Source organism: Borostomias antarcticus (genome assembly GCF_949987555.1).
Source record: "Borostomias antarcticus genome assembly, chromosome: 19".
Classification (NCBI taxonomy): domain Eukaryota; kingdom Metazoa; phylum Chordata; class Actinopteri; order Stomiiformes; family Stomiidae; genus Borostomias; species Borostomias antarcticus.
The window spans coordinates 3,634,212-3,655,167 of NC_140252.1; the positions used below are offsets into that span (position 1 = coordinate 3,634,212).

Consider the following 20,956-nt stretch of genomic DNA (forward strand, 5'->3'; position numbering starts at 1 on the left):
TATATGGGGAAGCAACAGGGAAGTGGCAAAGAGAGCCCTGATGTATAAGAGCACGGCACATGGTGGTCTCGGTGCTGTAGATGTTGGCCTGAAGCTGAACATAGCTTATTGTAGGAACATAGCAAAAGGAATACAAAATAAAGCAACATGGATAGGGGAAAAAGACCAGTGGAAACGAACAAGACGTGGACCAACCGTACCTGGTCACAAGGTGTCATATGCAGTCTTCGTAGACAAGTACGCCGGTCTAAATATTGATTGGTGCTCTCAAACTAGCAAAAGCATATATCAACAGATAAGTGACCACCTCTATGGGGGGATGGTATTGTATAAAGATTTAACAGAAGACCAAAGTAAACAATTAATCAAATATTTAAACTGTGATGATATATCTGGAGTCATGCGTGACACTATGTGGCTGACGGTAAACGGCAAACTACCCGTCAGAGAGGTGCTGAACTACCTCCCCTCAGTCAGGACAGTGGAGTGCCCAATGCCAACCTGTAAAGAAATAGAAACAATAGAACATCTTATAATAGAATGTGATAGAGCCAAATATGTATGGAAAAAAATGCATGATATAGGAGTCAAAGTGCCTTGTGAATGGAAAATGGTGTATGCCAATTTTGACAGCACCGACAACCATAAACTGTTTTATTTATGTATCTGTATCACTGTTTTTAAACTATGGAAAACCCGGTGCAAAATGTCTATTGATGGCACCTTCATTGGCTCATGTATGGTTTTCAAACAGATCAAAACCGAACTCAAAAGGAGAAGGACCATTGATCTAAACAGGACACACCCGAGACTTAACTGGGCCACAATTGATCTGACCTGACTTGAATTGTTTATTGTTTTGTAATATTGTATTGAATTGTAGGCCTGTTATTCAACTGGCTATTGCACAATGGCACTTTGAATTTTTAATATGATTATTGTTGTTAAACTGTCAAGTATTGTATTTTTTGTAATGTACTAAAATTATCAATAAAGCTCTTAAAAACGTCCTGAGAAGCAACGAAACCTAGAAAAATGCCCGAACCGCCAGCTAAGTCCGCGGCCAAGAAGGGCTCTAAGAAGGCCGTCTCCAAGACCGCTGCCAAAGGCGGCAAGAAGCGCAGAAAGTCGAGGAAGGAGAGCTACGCTATCTACGTGTACAAAGTCCTGAAGCAGGTCCACCCCGACACCGGCATTTCCTCCAAGGCCATGGGGATCATGAATTCCTTTGTGAACGACATTTTCGAGCGCATTGCCGGAGAGTCCTCTCGCCTGGCGCACTACAACAAGCGTAGAACCATCACCTCCAGGGAGATCCAGACCGCCGTGCGCCTGCTGCTCCCCGGTGAGCTGGCCAAGCACGCCGTGTCCGAGGGCACCAAGGCAGTGACCAAGTACACCAGCTCCAAGTAAAGAGGCGGCTTTTCACGCTCCATTCTACCCAAAGGCTCTTTTAAGAGCCACCCACATGTTCTATAAATTAATGCAATTCCATGGTGGTAGAGACTAGATTTGTATGTTTAATGTTCGTATACATTGTGTGCTCGGGATGCGTGCTGTAATTAATTGATCCCCGAATGTGTAATTTGTTGACCAACTCTCTGGGGATCAATGCAGTTGTCTCTGTAATCCTGGGGCATTGCGCGCCTTTTCTTATTCTTCTAAGCCCCCCGGTAACGTTAGAATACACGGATCGCAGGCTTGGTCGACGGCGAGGATATTTACGATTGATAGTGAGTTATCCCCGTCGGTAGCCGATCACGAAATATGACCATGTAGACGGATTCTAGACTATTAGTAGCCCATTACGGTGGGTGACAGTTGAGTGGGATTCAACCCTCTTCTACAGGAAAACAATGCCAGCAGTGTTGGGGGGGAGCAGCCATTCTTGCATTGCCTCGCAGCCAGACTCGACGCGAAAACAAATATTTCACAATAGAAACTGGACTTCCAAGCCGTCCGGGACGATTTGAGTGGGAGACCTAGGCTAGGAAACTTGCACTGCGGACTACAACAAGCTACAACAATTCATTGTAACAACACAATTCCAATCGGAATAACGGCGAAAACGTCTTTTCCTCTTAGAAACTCCGCTAGCTGATGGTCTTACTTTAATTGTTGACGTAATTCGATAGCGGCACTCGGTTGATTTTATTAACGCTTCCGCTCGTGAGCTGCAATTGTGTACAGCACTTAGAATATCTTACAATACTTAATCTGTAGCTTTCAAATACAATGTATTCATACATTTACTATGAGCATCTATTGCGCATGACTGAGCATTCGACATAGAGACATGGCTTTTAATTGTAGATGTAGGTGGCTCTTAAAAGAGCCGTTGGGTCGGTATGCCACAAATTATCCAGAAAACGCTTATCCGCCGAAGCCGTACAGGGTGCGTCCCTGGCGCTTCAGAGCGTAGACCACATCCATGGCGGTGACGGTCTTTCTCTTGGCGTGCTCGGTGTAGGTCACGGCATCACGGATGACGTTCTCCAGGAACACCTTCAGAACACCGCGGGTTTCTTCGTAGATCAGGCCAGAAATACGCTTCACGCCACCACGACGAGCCAGACGACGGATCGCAGGCTTGGTGATGCCCTGGATGTTATCACGAAGAACCTTGCGATGGCGTTTGGCGCCTCCCTTGCCGAGTCCTTTTCCTCCCTTACCGCGGCCTGACATTTTTCACACTTCGTCTATCAAGTTGTTAGCTAGACTGCTGCACCCCAGAAGTGTGGCGTGTTTATTATGTCGTGAATGCGGATGTGATTGAACACAGTGGGCGCATTTTTCTGCCTGGGTGGAGCCCCACTAGATAGAACCTCCTACCTCAGCCCAACCCTTCAAGCAGCACGTCCTCAACCAGGCCAGGCCAAGCCTGGCCTATGTGCGTGGCTGGCTTGTTTCTGTTATGGACGGGTAGGACGGAAGCTAGTCATGCCACTGAAATAGCTGTGAATTGAAATGACATGAAATAATATATGATAAATGAAGATAGGTCTTGTCGCCTGGACACATCAGTTCCAATACTAATCCAGCACAATAAGAGTGGGATAGCCAGTTACCTCACAATAACTAGCAGCAGCATATAACATTAATGGTAGTGGTCAGTGTTAAAGAAGTTACACTGATGATTCCTGTAACGTTAACTATTTTGCTGCAATTGGTTCAACTTCTGTTTCTGGACAAAGGTAAGGGATAAACCCAGATAACACAAGGCTAGCGGACCTACAGCGTGAACCAATGGACGAGCTGGCTGCCTTGAAAATGCATTTTTATCATAGTTTTTAGCAGAGGCCCGTAGACCTCCATTATAAAGGGGGTGCGCACACAGAGGAAAAAGGAGCTAGCTTACTACTGCACAGGGCCTCGTTTCCCAGAGGCATCGTTAAGGCATCGTAGCGCTACGTGCTTCTTAAGAACGTCGTTAGCTCCACCTCTAGGTGGCGATGCGTTTCCCAGAACCTTCTCAAGCCAAGGTATACCTTGGCTACAGGCTCTGGGAAACAGCTCCACCCAAGGTACATCGTAAATCGCCCTTACGATGTACCTTCCGAAGATACATCGTTAGCCTTCCTTGGAGCCGAAGCGATGTTTCCCAGAGCCTTCTTAGCCAAGGTATACCACAGCCAAGGGATACGTTACGAAGGGCGGTCGGACCCCATCGTTAGTGTACCTTGGCGATGCGCTCCGTTCATCCCGTCATAGTTTTAGCGCGATTCGAGCGAAATTGCACTTTGAAAAAGGAGAGTTGCAATACAGCGCACATCTATCTATCCTACCTGCGCGATTCACATCATTAGTGTACACAAAATATAAAGAACTTGAATGATGAAAATAATGTCAGCCTACAGAACACATCATGGGAATGTTGTTTTTAAAACTTTTATTGAGCCAAGCAACATATACGGACAATCCATAGCCTAATATAATCCACTTTGTGAACAACAACAACATTTTCTTATGTAAAGGGATAATTTGATGACATGACTTTTCTGTCTGTCTTTATATATTGTCAGACAGATATCCTGACGAATTGATTAATCCAATGAGGCCATCTAGATGAATAGTCAAATATCCTCACACACGCTCCAGAATATTGAAGAAAGCCTTCCCAGAACAGTGGAGGCTGTTATAGCTGCACAGGGGGGACCAACTCCATATAATGCCTATTCATTTAGAATGGGATGTCATGAAAGTTGCTATAGGTGTAATGTGTAGGTGGCCCAATACTGTTGTCCTTATAGTGTACTTTGCTAACAGATTCACAGTATTTAGTGATCTTACAAATGCTGTTTGTTATATTGTGTGCCTTCTTCAAAACCTCTACTGTTGTAATGTGGCAAGAAACAACAAATATACAGGATGAAGGGAACTTGTTTAATATTGGTTGGGAAAAAACATGGGCAGGTTTGTTCTTCAGACTTTTGTCCTGTAACAGGCGGTCTTTTTCCGGGGTGGGGTTGTTAGACCCATGCCCAACCCCCAACCTGGAGGGCCAGTTGTTGCTTTTCGTCTGGCCTCTACCCTGAACCTGCCCGGCATGGTTGAACCTGCTGGGGGGTGACCCCCCTCCAATATAGCCTTCATGGTCATGGAGGCACACAAGCCTTCCCACCACGACAAGGTAGCAACACGTAGGAAGGATGAATGGTGTGGTGAGTGTATGTAGTGTGTGTGCGCAGTGTACTGTGGTGGGTGGGCAGTGTGTGTTAAGTGTATGTAGTGTGTGTGGTGAGTGTGTGCAGTGTGTCTCAGGCATCTGCATCATCTGCAAGGGAGGAAAATTAAATTAGTGACATTGAATGGAATGCATTCAGAATGTGAATAGACAGAGTATACAAAATACACACTTAGTCTACCTGGAGTTGGCAGAATGATGGGCACTGATATGGAGGGCCACACAAACTGTGCCTCTGCTAGGGCCTGCTGCCTGTTCTGCAGGTCCAGCCTCTCACGCTACACACCCAGCCTCTGCCTCCCCACCTCCAGGAGCTCCTCGCTGCAGTCGCACCTCGCATCCGTGGTGTTCAGCTGCCTCTCACGGGGGGCGGGGGGGGGGGGGGGGGGGGGAAGTCATGGGGTGTGTGGGGAGAGCGTGTCGACGGGGTGGAGCAGTCTGACTGCGCTGGGGTCTCCTCTCCAGAGGACTGGGAGGCTTGGGGTGATTCAGCTGAGGGCTGGGAGGCTTGGAGTGATTCAGCTGAGGGCTGGATGTTGGAGGGGCCCTCTCCAGACTCCAAATCAAGGCCACCAGTGATGCCTTGGGAGGCTGTGAGGCCGATGATCGATAGGGCCTTCTCCTCCTCCGGGGTGAGGGAAGGCACGGTGCTCTGCCTCTCGGCGCACTGCCGCCACCCGGCTTTTGGCCTGACTGGCGAAGTCCTGCCATTTCTTGCTGACGACTGTCCACTCCCTGGGTGGCCCAGGAGTGGAAGCAGCCATCCGCGCTGCAATGCTCGCCCATGCAGCCTTCTTCAATGGGCTATATGCACAACTCCAGTATGCTACTTCCTGAAATTAGACATGCTTCTTTATTTCCTGTCTTACACTATTGGATGAAATGATTATTCAGGAATTCCTGAATAATCATTTCATCCAAAGTGTAGGTCAGGAAATAGAGAAGCATGTCTAATTTCAGGAAGTAGCCTACTGGAGTTGTGCATAGGCCCTACTGGTAGCCGCCAAACAGGACGGCCTTCGGTTGCTCCACCTCGTCCAGCATGATCACTAGTTCTTCTTTGGTGAACGCTATCACACGCTTCCTCTTCATATCTGCCATGTCGCTCAATATGTGCAGTTACCCTTGTTTTTTTTATAGGCCACATGCGCCAACACCGGTGCCTGATAGATTAAATTAGTCATCGTATCCGCGTGGATTCTAACATGGGAATGCTACTGACACAGGTGCTATTCATATGAGCATTAAACCTTAGTTTGTGTGATGATTAAATTGGTGTTCATTTTGCGATCATCACTGCCTATTCATGTATTTTTTCATGCGCTTTCAAGACATCCCAGACAAGGCTTATATGACCCGATCCGATCCATGTTATTGCTGGTATATTAAATTTGATGCAATAGTAGGCTATGCATTGTGACTATCACGCGGGCTCGCCTTGACTCTTAGATATATTCGCAGATTAGCTTCGGGAGCAGGACTTCATTTCTGGTAATATTAGGCTGCAATGACAATGATTTACACAACACGTATTATATTGTCACGTCATTTCAGTAACTTTACGAATGGCCATCGATGTGTGCGGCATCGATTCATTCTTTTTTCAGCACCGCGCCCAGGGACAGCTCCTCTAACGATGTATCTTGGGATGGACCTAACGATGTATCTTCACGCGCACGCTAAGGGATAGTCTGGGAAACACTCGTAGGAAAAACTGTCCCTTCGCCAAGGTATACCTTGAGAAGCGTCGTAGTGCAGAGAAATTCGGCAAATCTGGGAAACGCGGCCCAGGTGAGGAATGTCTCTGTCTGGGGAAATCATCTTGATGACCACTTGAAGCAGGATCACGCTGTCCCTTCAACTGACTCACTTCCAGTCTGAGAGCTTTAACATCAGATGTCAGCTGTTTGACGGCAGACATGAGTTCAGACGACTTATCTGAGTTGGAAAAAGTCTTTGTGGACACCATCGCTGAGAGCTGGCCACCTTGGGACGAGGTAGCAGACGTGCCCGGCATAGGTGTCATGTGGCTCGCATGATATGGAGGGCCAATCCTGAGAGCTTCTTGCGCACGTTCACATTGACATGCAATGACCAGGGCTTCTTCTAGGCTTGTGGCCCCATGCTCATGGCACTTTGACTGGAGAACTGGGTCAAGACCGGCTATGAAGCGTCTGAACCTTTCCATGGCTATGGCTGGCTCACCATAATCTGGAAATGCCTCCAGAACAAGTCTCGAGACCTCAGCCGCATACACTTCCAAAGGCTCTTTAGGCATCCGCTGTCTAGCATTGACAAAAGTCTGGAAGTGTAGCAAAAATTCCTTCCTTCCAAAAACGTCATTCAGTTTGGCGACACAGTCCTTATAATTCTTCTGCGTAGCAGGCGCTAAAGACAGCCAGTATGCAAGTGCGTCTCCACTTAGCCTAGTCGGAAGAATGGTGGCTAGATCATGTTTCTTTGCGTCAGTGCAAGCATTCACTGCGAGTTCTAACCTGGCTCTCCATAGAGAAAAACTCTCTTTATCTTTGCCGTCTCTGTGAAAGCATGGAGGGAGTTCAATTCGGTAGTGAATCACTCTTGTAGATGAAGTCACGTTGTCTTGACGTTGCACTGCAGCGTTTTCCTCTGATCCGTCCTCGTCTGACATGTTTTCAGCTTCGCACTTTGATATATGCCTGCTAGCTTGGCTATTGTCCAACTATAAAGAAGCAACTGGTACTAGAATGTCCTTTCCCCCTACAGAATTGATCAATTCCAGGGGTATTTGCCAAGTCCACTCACCACTTAGCTTCTTGGCGAATTGAAAAATAAGCCATCATAGTCCACTGCCTCGGCTAGAAACTCCGAAAAGAACTTTCAGCGGGAAGGGGAAAAAAAGAAAAACCCGCTGTCACCAGTCTGTAGCCCTAAAAATCGAGTAGCTTACTCTCCGAGTCTCCTGGGGCGTTGAAGGGAATTATACAGGGCTACAAATGGTTACGGTTAAACACCCAGTCCTTTATTAATGGATACGGCAGATACGGCAGTCCTACAACATAGCCAAAACGCTCAGACCTGAGAACACGTTCTTCTCCCCGTCTAACAGGTGTGTACCCCCAATACAAGTCCCCAGGGGGGCTCTCTACTGTAGGAACTAACATATCCAGAAGGGGAATAAGTGTGGATGTAACTCTATCCAAAATAATAAAATACAAACTCACAAAATAATAAAAATACAAATGTACTAAATAATCAATGATAGACAACACTACCAAATAATGAAATACAATAATTATCTAGGGTTACAGTAGCAATCCAAGATTGGTATGATAGATATATATGGAAGGGAGGCTAGCCTCCCTTAGGGCGGGTTCTTTTCTCTTAAATCAATGTAATGCCTTTATTTCTTGCTAATTTGTGATTGGCCAAAACACTGAAAAATTAACGCAAGGGAGGACAGTACTCCGGCCCTGTCTGAACAGGATTCAGATATTGACATTTTGTTAGTCCAATCACATTCCAGATTCCAGATTCACCACAGTGAAGGCCGATTGAGTCGGCGTTGATGTCTGTGTTTCTCTTCCCTGTGCCATTGGAGACTTTTTGTGTGTTCGTAGCTCCATAATATAATACATCCCAAAGGATTATACGACATATTATACATCAAACTGTTCGTCTATTTGTCTTGATTCTAGCCATCTAAATATCCAAGCTGACATAAATACTTTTTGAGCTAGAGCCGTCTGAACACGACAGTTCCACTGGCTGGCTATAGCCGGTAAAGTTAGCTACGAGGTGCACGTCAGGCTACGGCATAGGCAGGCTCGCAGATTGGCTGGAGGCGCAAACTGTCGGCAACTCGTCCAAAATATTTCTAGAGACTGGGTCGCAACACCGGATCGGAGAAATCCACAGCCTGGCTCCTGCTTGCGTGAGAATTGATCGCTTTGCGGTGCTTATTCCTCATCCAGTGATGGATGGGTGGATGGAAAACTTTCAACTGAATGTTCATATTGTTCTGATAATTGTAGGCTATAGCAATAGTGGCAGCTTTGACAGCAACCCAAATGAGCTAATCCCATAGCTGTACCATTGCTAGCTAGCCATGAGCGAACTGTTGGATACTGTGTTGCTGTGCAACGTATTCCATTGTCCAGTTGTCAAATCTATTTGCCAACAAACTGTTTGAGAGCCAGCACACCTCAGTGTCCCCTAATCAAAAACATTTTTCATATATCACCTAACCTCTCCAGCACCTCACCAATATCAATTATTTTCTCTCTTTAGAGAAGAGTACAATCCATTACAACAACTATTGCTTACAATGTTTTATTGTTGTTTTGTAATATTTTATCATGAATATGATAAATAAATGCTGCATGTAGTTAGAGAAAGTGTTATTCAGTTGTTCATATGCTACAATTGACTGTAAATCCACTTTAAAGCTGATATTTTAAATTAATAACTGACTGAGGGAAAGTGCCCCCCGGCGCCCATGGGCGGTTCGCCTCTCTTCCTCCTGTCCTCCTCAGTTTTTTGAGTCACCAGCCTCCACTGGGCCGCGTTTCCCAGAGGCATCGTTAAGGCATCGTAGCGCTACGTGCTTCTTAAGAACGTCGTTAGGTCCACCTCTAGGTGGCGATTCGTTTCCCAGAACCTTCTCAAGCCAAGGTATACCTTGTCTACGAAGGCTCTGGGAAGCAGCTCCACCCAGGGTACATCGTAAATCGCCCTTACGATGTACCTTCCGAAGATACATCGTTAGCCTTCCTTGGAGCCGAAGTGCTGTTTCCCAGAGCCTTCTTAGCCAAGGTATACCACAGCCAAGGGATACGTTACGAAGGGCGGTCGGACCCCATCGTAAGCTGTCCCTTGGCGATGCGCTCCGTTCATCCCGTTATAGTTTTAGCTCGATTAGAGCAAAATTACACTTTTAAAAAGGAGAGTTGCAATACAGCGCACATCTATCTATCCTACCTGCGCGATTCACATCATTAGTGTACACAAAATACAATTAACTTGAATGATGAAAATAATGTCATGGAGCCTACAGAGCACATCATGGGAATGTTGTTTTTAAAACTTTTATTGAGCCAAGCAACATATACGGACTATCCATAGCCTAATATACTCCACTTTGTGAACAACAACAACATTTTCTTATGTAAAGGGATAATTTGATGACATTACTTTTCTGGCTGTCTTTATATATTGTCAGACAGATATCCTGGCGAATTGATTAATCCAATGAGGCCATCTAGATGAATAGTCAAATATTCTCACACACGCTCCAGAATATTGTAGAAAGCCTTCCCAGAACAGTGGAGGCTGTTATAGCTGCATATGGACCAACTCCATATGATGCCTATTCATTTAGAATGGGAAGTCATGAAAGTTGTAATGTGTAGGTGTCCCAATACTGTTGTCCTTATAGTGTACTTTGCTAACAGATTCACAGTATTTAGTGATCTTACAAATGCTGTTTGTTTTTGGCCCAGTTGTTGCTTTTCGTCTGGCCTCTACGCTGAACCTGCCCGGCATGGTTGAACCTGCTGGGGGGTGACCCCCCACCAGTATAGCCTTCATGGTCATGGAGGCACACAAGCCTTCCCACCACAACAAGGTAGCAACACGTAGGAAGGATGAGTGGTGTGGTCGGTGTATGTAGTGTGTGTGGTGAGTGTGTGCAGTGTGTCTCAGGCATCTGCATCATCTGCAAGGGAGGAAAATTCAATTAGCGACATTGAATGGAATGCATGCAGTGTGGGAATAGACAGAGTATACAAAATACTCACTTAGCCTACCTGGAGTTGGCAGAATGATGGGCACTGATATGGAGGGCCACACAAACTGTGCCTCCGCTAGGGCCTGCTGCCTGTTCTGCAGGTCCAGCCTCTCACGCTGCACACCCAGCCTCTGCCTCCCCACCTCCAGGAGCTCCTCGCTGCAGTCGCACCTCGCATCCGTGGTGTTCAGCTGCCTCTCACGGGGGGCGGGGGGGGGGGGGGGGGGGGACGTCATGGGGTGTGTGGGGGGTTGGGGGAGAGCGTGTCCACGGGGTGGAGCAGTCTGACTGCGCTGGGGTCTCCTCTCCAGAGGACTGGGAGGCTTGGGGTGACTCAGCTGAGGGCTGGATGTTGGAGGGGCCCTCTCCAGACTCCAAATCAAGGCCACCAGTGATGCTTTGGGAGGCTGTGAGGCCGATGATCGATAGGGCCTTCTCCTCCTCCGGGGTGAGGGAAGGCACGGTGCTCTGCCTCTCGGCGCACTGCCGCCCCCTGGCTTTTGGCCTGACTGGCGAAGTCCTCCCATTTCTTGCTGACGACTGTCCACTCCCTGGGTGGCCCAGGAGTGGAAGCACCCATCCGCGCTGCAATGCTCGCCCATGCAGCCTTCTTCAATGGGCTATATGCACAACTCCAGTAGGCTACTTCCTGAAATTAGACATGCTTCTTTATTTCCTGTCTTAAACTATTGGATGAAATGATTATTCAGGAATTCCTGAATAATCATTTCATCCAAAGTGTAGGACAGGAAATAGAGAAGCATGTCTAATTTCAGGAAGTAGCCTACTAGAGTTGTGCATAGGCCCTCCTGGTAGCCGCCAAACAGGACGGCCTTCGGTTGCTCCACCTCGTCCAGCATGATCACTAGTTATTCTTTGGTGAACGCTATCACACGCTTCCTCTTCATATCTGCCATGTCGCTCAATATGTGCAGTTACCCTTGTTTTTTTTATAGGCCACATGTGCCAACACCGGTGCCTGATAGATTAAATTAGTCATCGTATCCGCGCGAATTTTAACGTGGGAATGCTACTGCCACAGGGGCAATTTATATGGCCATTATACCTTTGTTTGTATGATAACTAAATCAGTGGTCATTTTGCTATCATCATTGCCTATCATCATTAAAGTATTTTTTCCTGGCCTTTCAAGACATCCTCGACGGGGCTTATATGTCCCGATCCGATCCATGCTCTTTCTTGGATATTTTATTTGATGTAATGTAATTTGATGTATGAATTGGGACTATCACGAGGTCTCGCTTTGACTCTTAAATACATTAGCAGATGAGCTTCCGAAAGGTTTTGCTTCCTTTTTGGTAATATTTAGACTGAAATAAAATAATTAAGACAGCACGTATTATATTGGCACGTCATTTCAGTGACTTTACGAATGGCCATCGATGTGTGCAGCATCGATTCATTCTTTTTTCAGCACCGCGCCCAGGGACAGCTCCTCTAACGATGTATCTTGGGATGGACCTAACGATGTATCTTCAGGCGCCCACTAAGGGATAGTCTGGGAAACACTCGTAGGAAAAACGGTCCCTTCGCCAAGGTATACCTTGAGAAGCGTCGTAGTGCGGAGAATCGGCGAATCTGGGAAACGCGGCCCTGGAATGTTCAGCCAGTAGCCGCCAAGCACCGCTTCACTGGGAGAGGGTATGCTTTCTCCAGCTGCAGCTGGTCTACCTAACCATACCCCTCGCTCCCGCCTCCCGGTCTCCCGCTGGATAAATATACTGTAACCATTACCGGTGAACCCATACGCACATCAGGTGCCACAAATATGGCAGGCAGTTTCTGTATAGTTAACGCTTATAGTCACAATATATCATCAGTAACGTTATTTGGTGGGTGGTCGCCTGGTCGGTGCTGCTAGCTATGTTAGCTAGACTAAGGTTATATACACACTCCCATCTGCAACAAACTACATAGCTAATGTTAGCTATAATTCCTCCTAAGATTACATATAATTCATCATAGCTGACATTACCACATAAATGTCAAGACACATATTTTGTATATTAACGTAGCAGTGTATTTTCCTATTGCTTACGTTACCTAGCTAACGTTATAACGTTAATTAGCTATAAGCACACAAGGCAGCGGTGTCGGCACCAAAGGTTGATGCGACAGGAGGAGAATGGAGGCCGGGGAGGGAGATGGTTGGCTCCGCCGAATTCACAAGGACCAGTCGTGAGTCCGTGAAACCCAAAAGCCTCATATTATAATTGCAGAAGCTTTCAGGAGTGAAATGTTTGCTGCAGAGGCGGGCGCTAGCGTTGACAGACTCCTCTGTAACACCATGGCTCTTCAAAAATGCTAACCATTTGCTTCTCATTTCAGCTTTACTCGGGAGTTGAAAGAAGGAGACCTTATTATCCCATTCCTGCTGGCATCCAGGAAGGATGCGTTTTCGTTTAGTTTTATGCATAGGCATTGCTAACTAAGAAAAACTAGCTAATTCTAGACTGCTGGTTAAAACTAGCTAATTCTAGACTCAAGATTGAGCAGGAGAACCGAAGATTCAAATCCGTTCTAGCTTTATATAATGTTAGGGCGGGGATATGCTAAGAACACTGCTCTACGTCAACAAGTACCATTTTAAGCCCGCCCAGGAAATCCAGAAATCAAAACGGGTCAAAAAAACAAAACTGGTCTAACTTCACAATTCAGTACTACACATGGTTCATCCCATTTTTACATGTTATCAGCAATGCATCACTAACACATAGAATGTGTTTTCAAGCAAATCTCTGATTTTGGTTAACTTGGACTTTAACAGAAACAAGCCAGCCACGCACATAGTCCAGGCTGGACCTGGCCTGGTTGAGGACGTGCTGCTTGAAGGGTTGGGCTGAGGTAGGAGGTTCTATCTAGTGGGGCTCCACCCAGGCAGAAAAATGCGCCCACTGTGTTCAATCACATCCGCATTCACGACATAATAAACACGCCACACTTCTGGAGTTCAGCAGTCAAGCTAACAACTTGATAGACGAAGTGTGAAAAATGTCAGGCCGCGGTAAGGGAGGAAAAGGACTCGGCAAGGGAGGCGCCAAACGCCATCGCAAGGTTCTTCGTGATAACATCCAGGGCATCACCAAGCCTGCGATCCGTCGTCTGGCTCGTCGTGGTGGCGTGAAGCGTATTTCTGGCCTGATCTACGAAGAAACCCGCGGTGTTCTGAAGGTGTTCCTGGAGAACGTCATCCGTGATGCCGTGACTTACACCGAGCACGCCAAGAGAAAGACCGTCACCGCCATGGATGTGGTCTACGCTCTGAAGCGCCAGGGACGCACCCTGTACGGCTTCGGCGGATAAGCGTTTTCTGGATAATTTGTGCCATACCGACCCAACGGCTCTTTTAAGAGCCACCCACATCTACAATTACAAGCCATGTCTATTATGTCGAATGCTCAGTCATGGGCAATAGATGCTCATAGTAAATGTACGAATACATTTTATTTAAAAGCTCCAGATTAAGTATTGTAAGTATGGTCAATAGATGCTCATAGTAAATGTACGAATACATTTTATTTAAAATCTCCAGATTAAGTATTGTAAGATATTCTAAGTGCTGTACACAATTGCAGCTCACGAGCGGTAGCGTTAATAAAATCAACCGAGTGCCGTTATCGAATACGTCAACAATTAAAGTAAGACCATCAGCTAGCGGAGTTTCTAAGAGGAAAAGACGTTTTCGCCGTTATTCCGATCTGAATTGTGTTACAATGAATTGTTGTAGCTTGTTGTAGTCCGCAGGGCAAGTAGCCTAGCCTAGGTCTCCCACTCAAATCGTCCCGGACGGCTTTGAAGTCCAGTTTCTATTGTGAAATATTTATTTTCGCGTCGAGTCTGGCTGCGAGGCAATGCAAGAATGGCTGCTCCTCCCAACACTGCTGGCATTGTTTTCCTGTAGAAGAGGGTTGAATCCCACTCAACTGTCACCCACCGTAATGGGCTACTAATAGTCTAGAATCAGTCTACATGGTCATATTTCGTGATCGGCTACCGACGGGGATAACTCACTATCAATCGTAAATATCCTCGCCGTCGACCAAGCCTGCGATCCGTGTATTCTAACGTTACCGGGGGGCTTAGAAGAATAAGAAAAGGCGCGCAATGCTCCAGGCTTAGAGAACTGCATTGATCCCCAGAGAGATGGTCAACAAATTACACATTCGGGGATCAATTACAGCACGCATCCCGAGCACACAATGTATACAAACATTAAACAAAAATCTAGCACCATGGAATTGCATTATTTTATAGAATATGTGGGTGGCTCTTAAAAGAGCCTTTGGGTAGAATGGAGCGTGAAAAGCCGCCTCTTTACTTGGAGCTGGTGTACTTGGTCACTGCCTTGGTGCCCTCGGACACGGCGTGCTTGGCCAGCTCACCGGGGAGCAGGAGGCGCACGGCGGTCTGGATCTCCCTGGAGGTGATGGTTCTACGCTTGTTGTAGTGCGCCAGGCGAGAGGACTCTCCGGCAATGCGCTCGAAAATGTCGTTCACAAAGGAATTCATGATCCCCATGGCCTTGGAGGAAATGCCGGTGTCGGGGTGGACCTGCTTCAGGACTTTGTACACGTAGATAGCGTAGCTCTCCTTCCTCGACTTTCTGCGCTTCTTGCCGCCTTTGGCAGCGGTCTTGGAGACGGCTTTCTTAGAGCCCTTCTTGGCCGCGGACTTAGCTGCCGGTTCGGGCATTTTTCTAGGTTTCGTTGCTTCTCAGGACGTTTTTAAGAGCTTTATTGATAATTTTAGTACATTACAAAAAATACAATACTTGACAGTTTAACAACAATAATCATATTAAAAATTCAAAGTGCCATTGTGCAATAGCCAGTTGAATAACAGGCCTACAATTCAATACAATATTACAAAACAATAAACAATTCAAGTCAGGTCAGATCAATTGTGGCCCAGTTAAGTCTCGGGTGTGTCCTGTTTAGATCAATGGTCCTTCTCCTTTTGAGTTCGGTTTTGATCTGTTTGAAAACCATACATGAGCCAATGAAGGTGCCATCAATAGACATTTTGCACCGGGTTTTCCATAGTTTAAAAACAGTGATACAGATACATAAATAAAACAGTTTATGGTTGTCGGTGCTGTCAAAATTGGCATACACCATTTTCCATTCACAAGGCACTTTGACTCCTATATCATGCATTTTTTTCCATACATATTTGGCTCTATCACATTCTATTATAAGATGTTCTATTGTTTCTATTTCTTTACAGGTTGGCATTGGGCACTCCACTGTCCTGACTGAGGGGAGGTAGTTCAGCACCTCTCTGACGGGTAGTTTGCCGTTTACCGTCAGCCACATAGTGTCACGCATGACTCCAGATATATCATCACAGTTTAAATATTTGATTAATTGTTTACTTTGGTCTTCTGTTAAATCTTTATACAATACCATCCCCCCATAGAGGTGGTCACTTATCTGTTGATATATGCTTTTGCTAGTTTGAGAGCACCAATCAATATTTAGACCGGCGTACTTGTCTACGAAGACTGCATATGACACCTTGTGGCCAGGTACGGTTGGTCCACGTCTTGTTCGTTTCCACTGGTCTTTTTCCCCTATCCATGTTGCTTTATTTTGTATTCCTTTTGCTATGTTTTTACAATAAGCTATGTTCAGCTTCAGGCCAACATCTACAGCACCGAGACCACCATGTGCCGTGCTCTTATACATCAGGGCTCTCTTTGCCACTTCCCTGTTGCTTCCCCATATAAAACGAACACACATTTTATTAATCTTTTGCATTGTGGTTGCAGGTGGTGGGAGTATGTTGGCTAAAAAAAGTAGTTTTGATATAATAAAGGTCTTTACAATCTGTATTTTTGAGTTGTATGTACTTGTCCTGAATCTCCACTTGTTAGTCTCTTCTTCTATTTCTTTTTCTTTTCTCTGCCAATTTTTGTGTATGACATCCTTATTGCTGAATAAAATTCCTAATATTTTCATTTCTTCTTTTACATCTATGAGCAGGTTAGGTTTTTTCTTTTCCTCTCCTATCCAGATGCACTCAGTTTTGCTATCATTTAACTTGGCTCCTGAAGCCTGCTCATACTCATGAAAGTGTTCTCTCACTATGTCGAGTTCCTTCTGATTTTTTATAAAGACAGTCACGTCGTCGGCATAGGCAGCTACCCTCTCTCTTGTCCTATGCGGTTTAACTCCTCTGATTCTTTTATCATTCTTTATTCTGTTGAGAAGTGGGCTGATGGCTATAACATAGAGCGCTGCGCTCAGAGGACACCCTTGTTTCAGTCCTTTCTTTAGCTCAATAAAATCAGTAAGACTCCCATTAACCTTGACGGCCACCTGCGACTTCGCATACAATAGTCTAATCATATCAATAAATACTTCGGGGAACCCATATTTTTTTAAGACACACCATACATACTCCCGGTTTATGAGGTCAAAAGCTCTCTTCTGGTCAAACCCGACAATGAAGAAGCCCTGATCTGTAGGCCTGTCTGCCATTATCATTTCTCTGATTTTACTCAGGTTGTCCCACATGACGCGACCTTTTATTGCACATGTCTGTTCCTCCTCTATGATTCGTTCTAGGACACTACTTATTCTTAACATTATTATTTTAGCAAAGATTTTATAATCTATGTTCGTTAAGGTTATCTGTCTCCAGTTATTAAAATCACTTTCATCACCCTTTTTAAAGATCAGAGAAATAATGCCCTGGTAAAAACTACTGTGCATGTGGTTTGTAGCAATACCTTCATTGAAGGTAAAAGCCAACATTTCTACGAGCTCCCCGGAGAAAGCCTGGTAGAACTCACTTGGGAGGCCGTCAGGACCTGGTGATTTCCCTCTGCTCAGAAGTAAGATGGCAGACATGATCTCCTCTCTGGTTATGGGACCCAGCAGCCCTGCAGTTTCACAGACACCTGCCAGCGAGGCCTTCGATAGGAAGTACTCGGGACCCGGTGAGCTGTCATTAACATTCCCATACACTTCCTCGAAGTTGTCTATGATCACTTGAGTGATTTCTTTATCATCATGGACAATATTGCCATCTCTGTTTCTAAGTACTTTGATACATTTATGGTCTACTCTTTCCTTATATTTATGTATGATCGTATTAATGTTTGAAGGGTCATCTGCTTCTACTCCTGCATGCACTTTCACTGTACTTACATATTCATTATTAAAAACTGCAAGCTTTGTCTCAACATCTTCAAGCTTCTTTTCATCATGCTCGGTCAAAAGGCATTTCCTTATACATTTAATATCTATATATGTTTTCATTAAATCATTATACTCCTTATTTCGATTTCCATTTAAAAGTTTACATTGAAGAATAAGGTGCCTTTTAAGGCTTCTCTTCATCTCCTCCCATAGCTCTACAGCCGAGCCGGTGAGAACTCTTAATTCTTTCACTCTTCTAATTTCATTTCTCACACTTTGTAACACATCTGTGTTTTTCAGACAGTGCACATTTAATTTCCAGCTGTTCTGCCGGGGGCCTGCTCTTGGGAGGCTGACCGTGGTCCGTACAGCCAAATGGTCAGAGCTGACCCAGGCCTCTGTTCCATACGTTTGTACATTAAACTTGTCGGATACATAAACCCTGTCTATCCTCGTTTTGTACCTAGCTTCAAAACGAGTGAAACCGGTTGCATTTGGGTGGAGAACTCTAAAAACATCTTTCATTTTGAACATTTCACATGTGGTTTGAAGTGTTCTGCTAGCTCGGCTAGGCTTGAAAGGTCTCGCTGGAATACGGTCGTTGATTTCAGTAGTGGTATTGAAATCTCCTGCCAGAATTATATCATGTTGTCCACACAAAACCTCTTTGACCCTATCAAATAGTTGTACTTTTTCCTTGTCCTTCTGACTTGTATAGACATTGATCAACCTGAGTTTTTGCTTTTTCATGATACAATCCAAGACTAGAAGGCGACCAGGTATGAGCTCTCGTTTCTTTATTATCTCTACGTCTTTTGTGTTAAAGAAGATTCCTATACCATCTGTTCTATCAGTGCCGATGGTGAATTCAGAGTGTCCATTCAACCAACGTGCTTTTACATCTCTAACATCGTCTGTTGTTTTTAGCCATAGCTCTTGTACAAAGATGACATCGGCTTTGATGTTTTTTAGGACTGCTAGCTTCTCTCTCCTCGGCTTTGCCGATAAAATACCTCTGAGATTGATGGTAGCAATGTTTAGGCTCATGAGGTATATAGTTGCAGCTAGATAAAAGGCAAGTCTACACATCATTCATGATTTTTGTTCTTCTTCTTGTCTTTCTTATTTCTCGTTCTCTTTCTTTCCTGGGTTCTAGTGTCCTCAGGGGACAATCTCCCTCTCTTGCCCACTAGATTGGGGAAGTTTTCTGGTGTCACCTGTAGAGAGGCGCCTTCCTCGCCTTCCGTCCGCCCGCACAGCATGGCTAGGGCTTCGTCCAGATCGACGCGCAGGCTGGCTGAGTCGGGTACCACGCTTGCCACCTGGTAACTGGTCAAGCTGTTCTGGCTGATGTCCTGTGATGCCCACGTCCCGACGCCGCTGTTGTCTTCCGGGAGCTGGGTTGATGTGTCTGACTCAGAGTCAGAGTCAGCTGTTGGTGGTGTCGCTGGTGAGGTTGTCGTCACGTCTGTACCGCTCTCCGCCGCTGTTGACGCCGTCGACAGTGCCGCCTCCCTCGCCGATGCCGCCTCCGTCGCTGGTGCCACCTTCGTCGCCGTTGTCACCGCCGTCGCTTCGGTGGATGCTGCCGTCTCTGGAGCTGCTGCCGATGGTGTTGGTGCCGCAGCTGGATCCTCCGTCTCTGCCGGTGCAGCCGATGAAGTCACTGGGGGTAGGGGGTTCTGCGGTGCTGCTCTCTCTGCTGCCGGTGGTGCCTTGTGCTGCTGGCTCTGAGGATGCTGGTAGGTCTCTGGCTCTGCCGCTGTACTTGTCGTGGGTGCTGGTAATGAAACCTCCTGTTCAGATGTTGAGGTTGGTGGAGCTGGGCGCTGCCCACCTGTTGCTCTGGCCCGGTTACTATATGAGGATGGGCAGGTGAAATAGCTGTGGCCTTCACCTAGGCACAGGGTGCAGGCCTCGGTGTTGTCACACTGCTTCCCCTTGTGGCCGACTTGTCCACAGCGCCAGCACTTGACCACGTGACAATCTTTAGCTTGGTGGGAAATTGACTGACAGATGTAGCACCGCTGGGTCTTCCCCGGGTGAGTGATCTTGCCATTGTATGGGCCGAGGGAGATGGAATTTGGCAGGGATGTGAGCCGCCCCTCGCCGTCACGGTTAAGTTTGACTCGGTAGCGCCGCACCCCAAACCACAGCCCAAGGTTGTCCAAAAGTTTCTCCACCGGCCGCAGGATGGTACAGTACCGGCGGAGGTAGTGCTCCACGTCATGGTCAGCGACCCTTGCGGTCCAGAACTTGACAATAATGGACAGGGTGTCAGCTGGGACGGAGGAGTGTGCCTCAAAGTCTTTCCAATCACTGTCTGCTCTATCTGCAAACAAACCCAAGAATTTCCGCAGAGAGCAATCTGTGTGAAAGCTTAGTTCAAAGTCTTTTCTGGAGGGAAGCTCGATAAACGAGAAAACCTCGCTTACCTCAATCCAGGTCGTACTAAATAAGCGGCGACCAACAGAGTCTCGGGTAGGAGGCTCACCCTGCCCAACAAAACGCAGCCTTACCCAGTGCCGGCCGGCCTGGTCGGCCATGGTTTTTGCAGGAGCAAACTTGTTTGTTTTTTAGAATGTGTTTGTTTTAATGTTCTTCAAACGCATTTGGTATGAGGGGACCGCAGACACCGCGAGGTGCTGCGGTCAAAACTTTTTTTCACGTTCCTGATGCTCACAATATGGAGACGTGTTTGTGTAATACGTCTGTCACAGTTCTCACGATGATGACTCCTTGCTTCTCAGGAACGACGTTTTTAAGAGCTTTATTGATAATTTTAGTACATTACAAAAAATACAATACTTGACAGTTTAACAACAATAATCAGATTAAAAATTCAAAGTGCCATTGTGCAATAGCTAGTTGAATAACAGGCCTACAATTCAATACAATATTACAAAACAATAAACAATTCAAGTCAGGTCAGATCAATTGTGGCCCAGTTAAGTCTCGGGTGTGTCCTGTTTAGATCAATGGTCCTTCTCCTTTTGAGTTCGGTTTTGATCTGTTTGAAAATCATACATGAGCCAATGAAGGTGCCATCAATAGACATTTTGCACCGGGTTTTCCATAGTTTAAAAACAGTGATACAGATACATATATAAAACAGTTTATGGTTGTCGGTGCTGTCAAAATTGGCATACACCATTTTCCATTCACAAGGCACTTTGACTCCTATATCATACATTTTTTTCCATACATATTTGGCTCTATCACATTCTATTATAAGGTGTTCTATTGTTTCTATTTCTTTACAGGTTGGCATTGGGCACTCCACTGTCCTGACTGAGGGGAGGTAGTTCAGCACCTCTCTGACGGGTAGTTTGCCGTTTA

General features: G+C 46.0%; 4 protein-coding genes across 4 annotated transcripts; 2 read left to right on the top strand and 2 right to left on the bottom strand.

Annotated features, from left to right (window-relative positions):
- Nucleotides 1-1,035: 1,035 nt before the first annotated feature.
- On the top strand, nt 1,036-1,413 carry LOC311321880 (histone H2B-like; the record flags this gene model as incomplete). Its single annotated transcript, XM_084453895.1, has 1 exon — nt 1,036-1,413. One exon carries the CDS (start codon nt 1,036-1,038, stop codon nt 1,411-1,413), a length of 378 nt encoding a protein of 125 aa, XP_084310021.1.
- Nucleotides 1,414-2,373: 960 nt separating this feature from the next.
- LOC311321911 (histone H4) lies at nt 2,374-2,685 on the bottom strand (the record flags this gene model as incomplete). Its single annotated transcript, XM_084453925.1, has 1 exon — nt 2,374-2,685. The coding sequence occupies one exon, from the start codon at nt 2,683-2,685 to the stop codon at nt 2,374-2,376; it is 312 nt and encodes a 103-aa protein (XP_084310051.1).
- Nucleotides 2,686-13,463: 10,778 nt separating this feature from the next.
- On the top strand, nt 13,464-13,775 carry LOC311321896 (histone H4; the record flags this gene model as incomplete). Its single annotated transcript, XM_084453910.1, has 1 exon — nt 13,464-13,775. The coding sequence occupies one exon, from the start codon at nt 13,464-13,466 to the stop codon at nt 13,773-13,775; it is 312 nt and encodes a 103-aa protein (XP_084310036.1).
- A 1,011-nt stretch (nt 13,776-14,786) lies between these two features.
- LOC311321883 (histone H2B-like) lies at nt 14,787-15,164 on the bottom strand (the record flags this gene model as incomplete). The annotated part of the gene is made up of 1 exon (XM_084453898.1): nt 14,787-15,164. The coding sequence occupies one exon, from the start codon at nt 15,162-15,164 to the stop codon at nt 14,787-14,789; it is 378 nt and encodes a 125-aa protein (XP_084310024.1).
- Between the last annotated feature and the right edge of the window lie 5,792 nt (nt 15,165-20,956).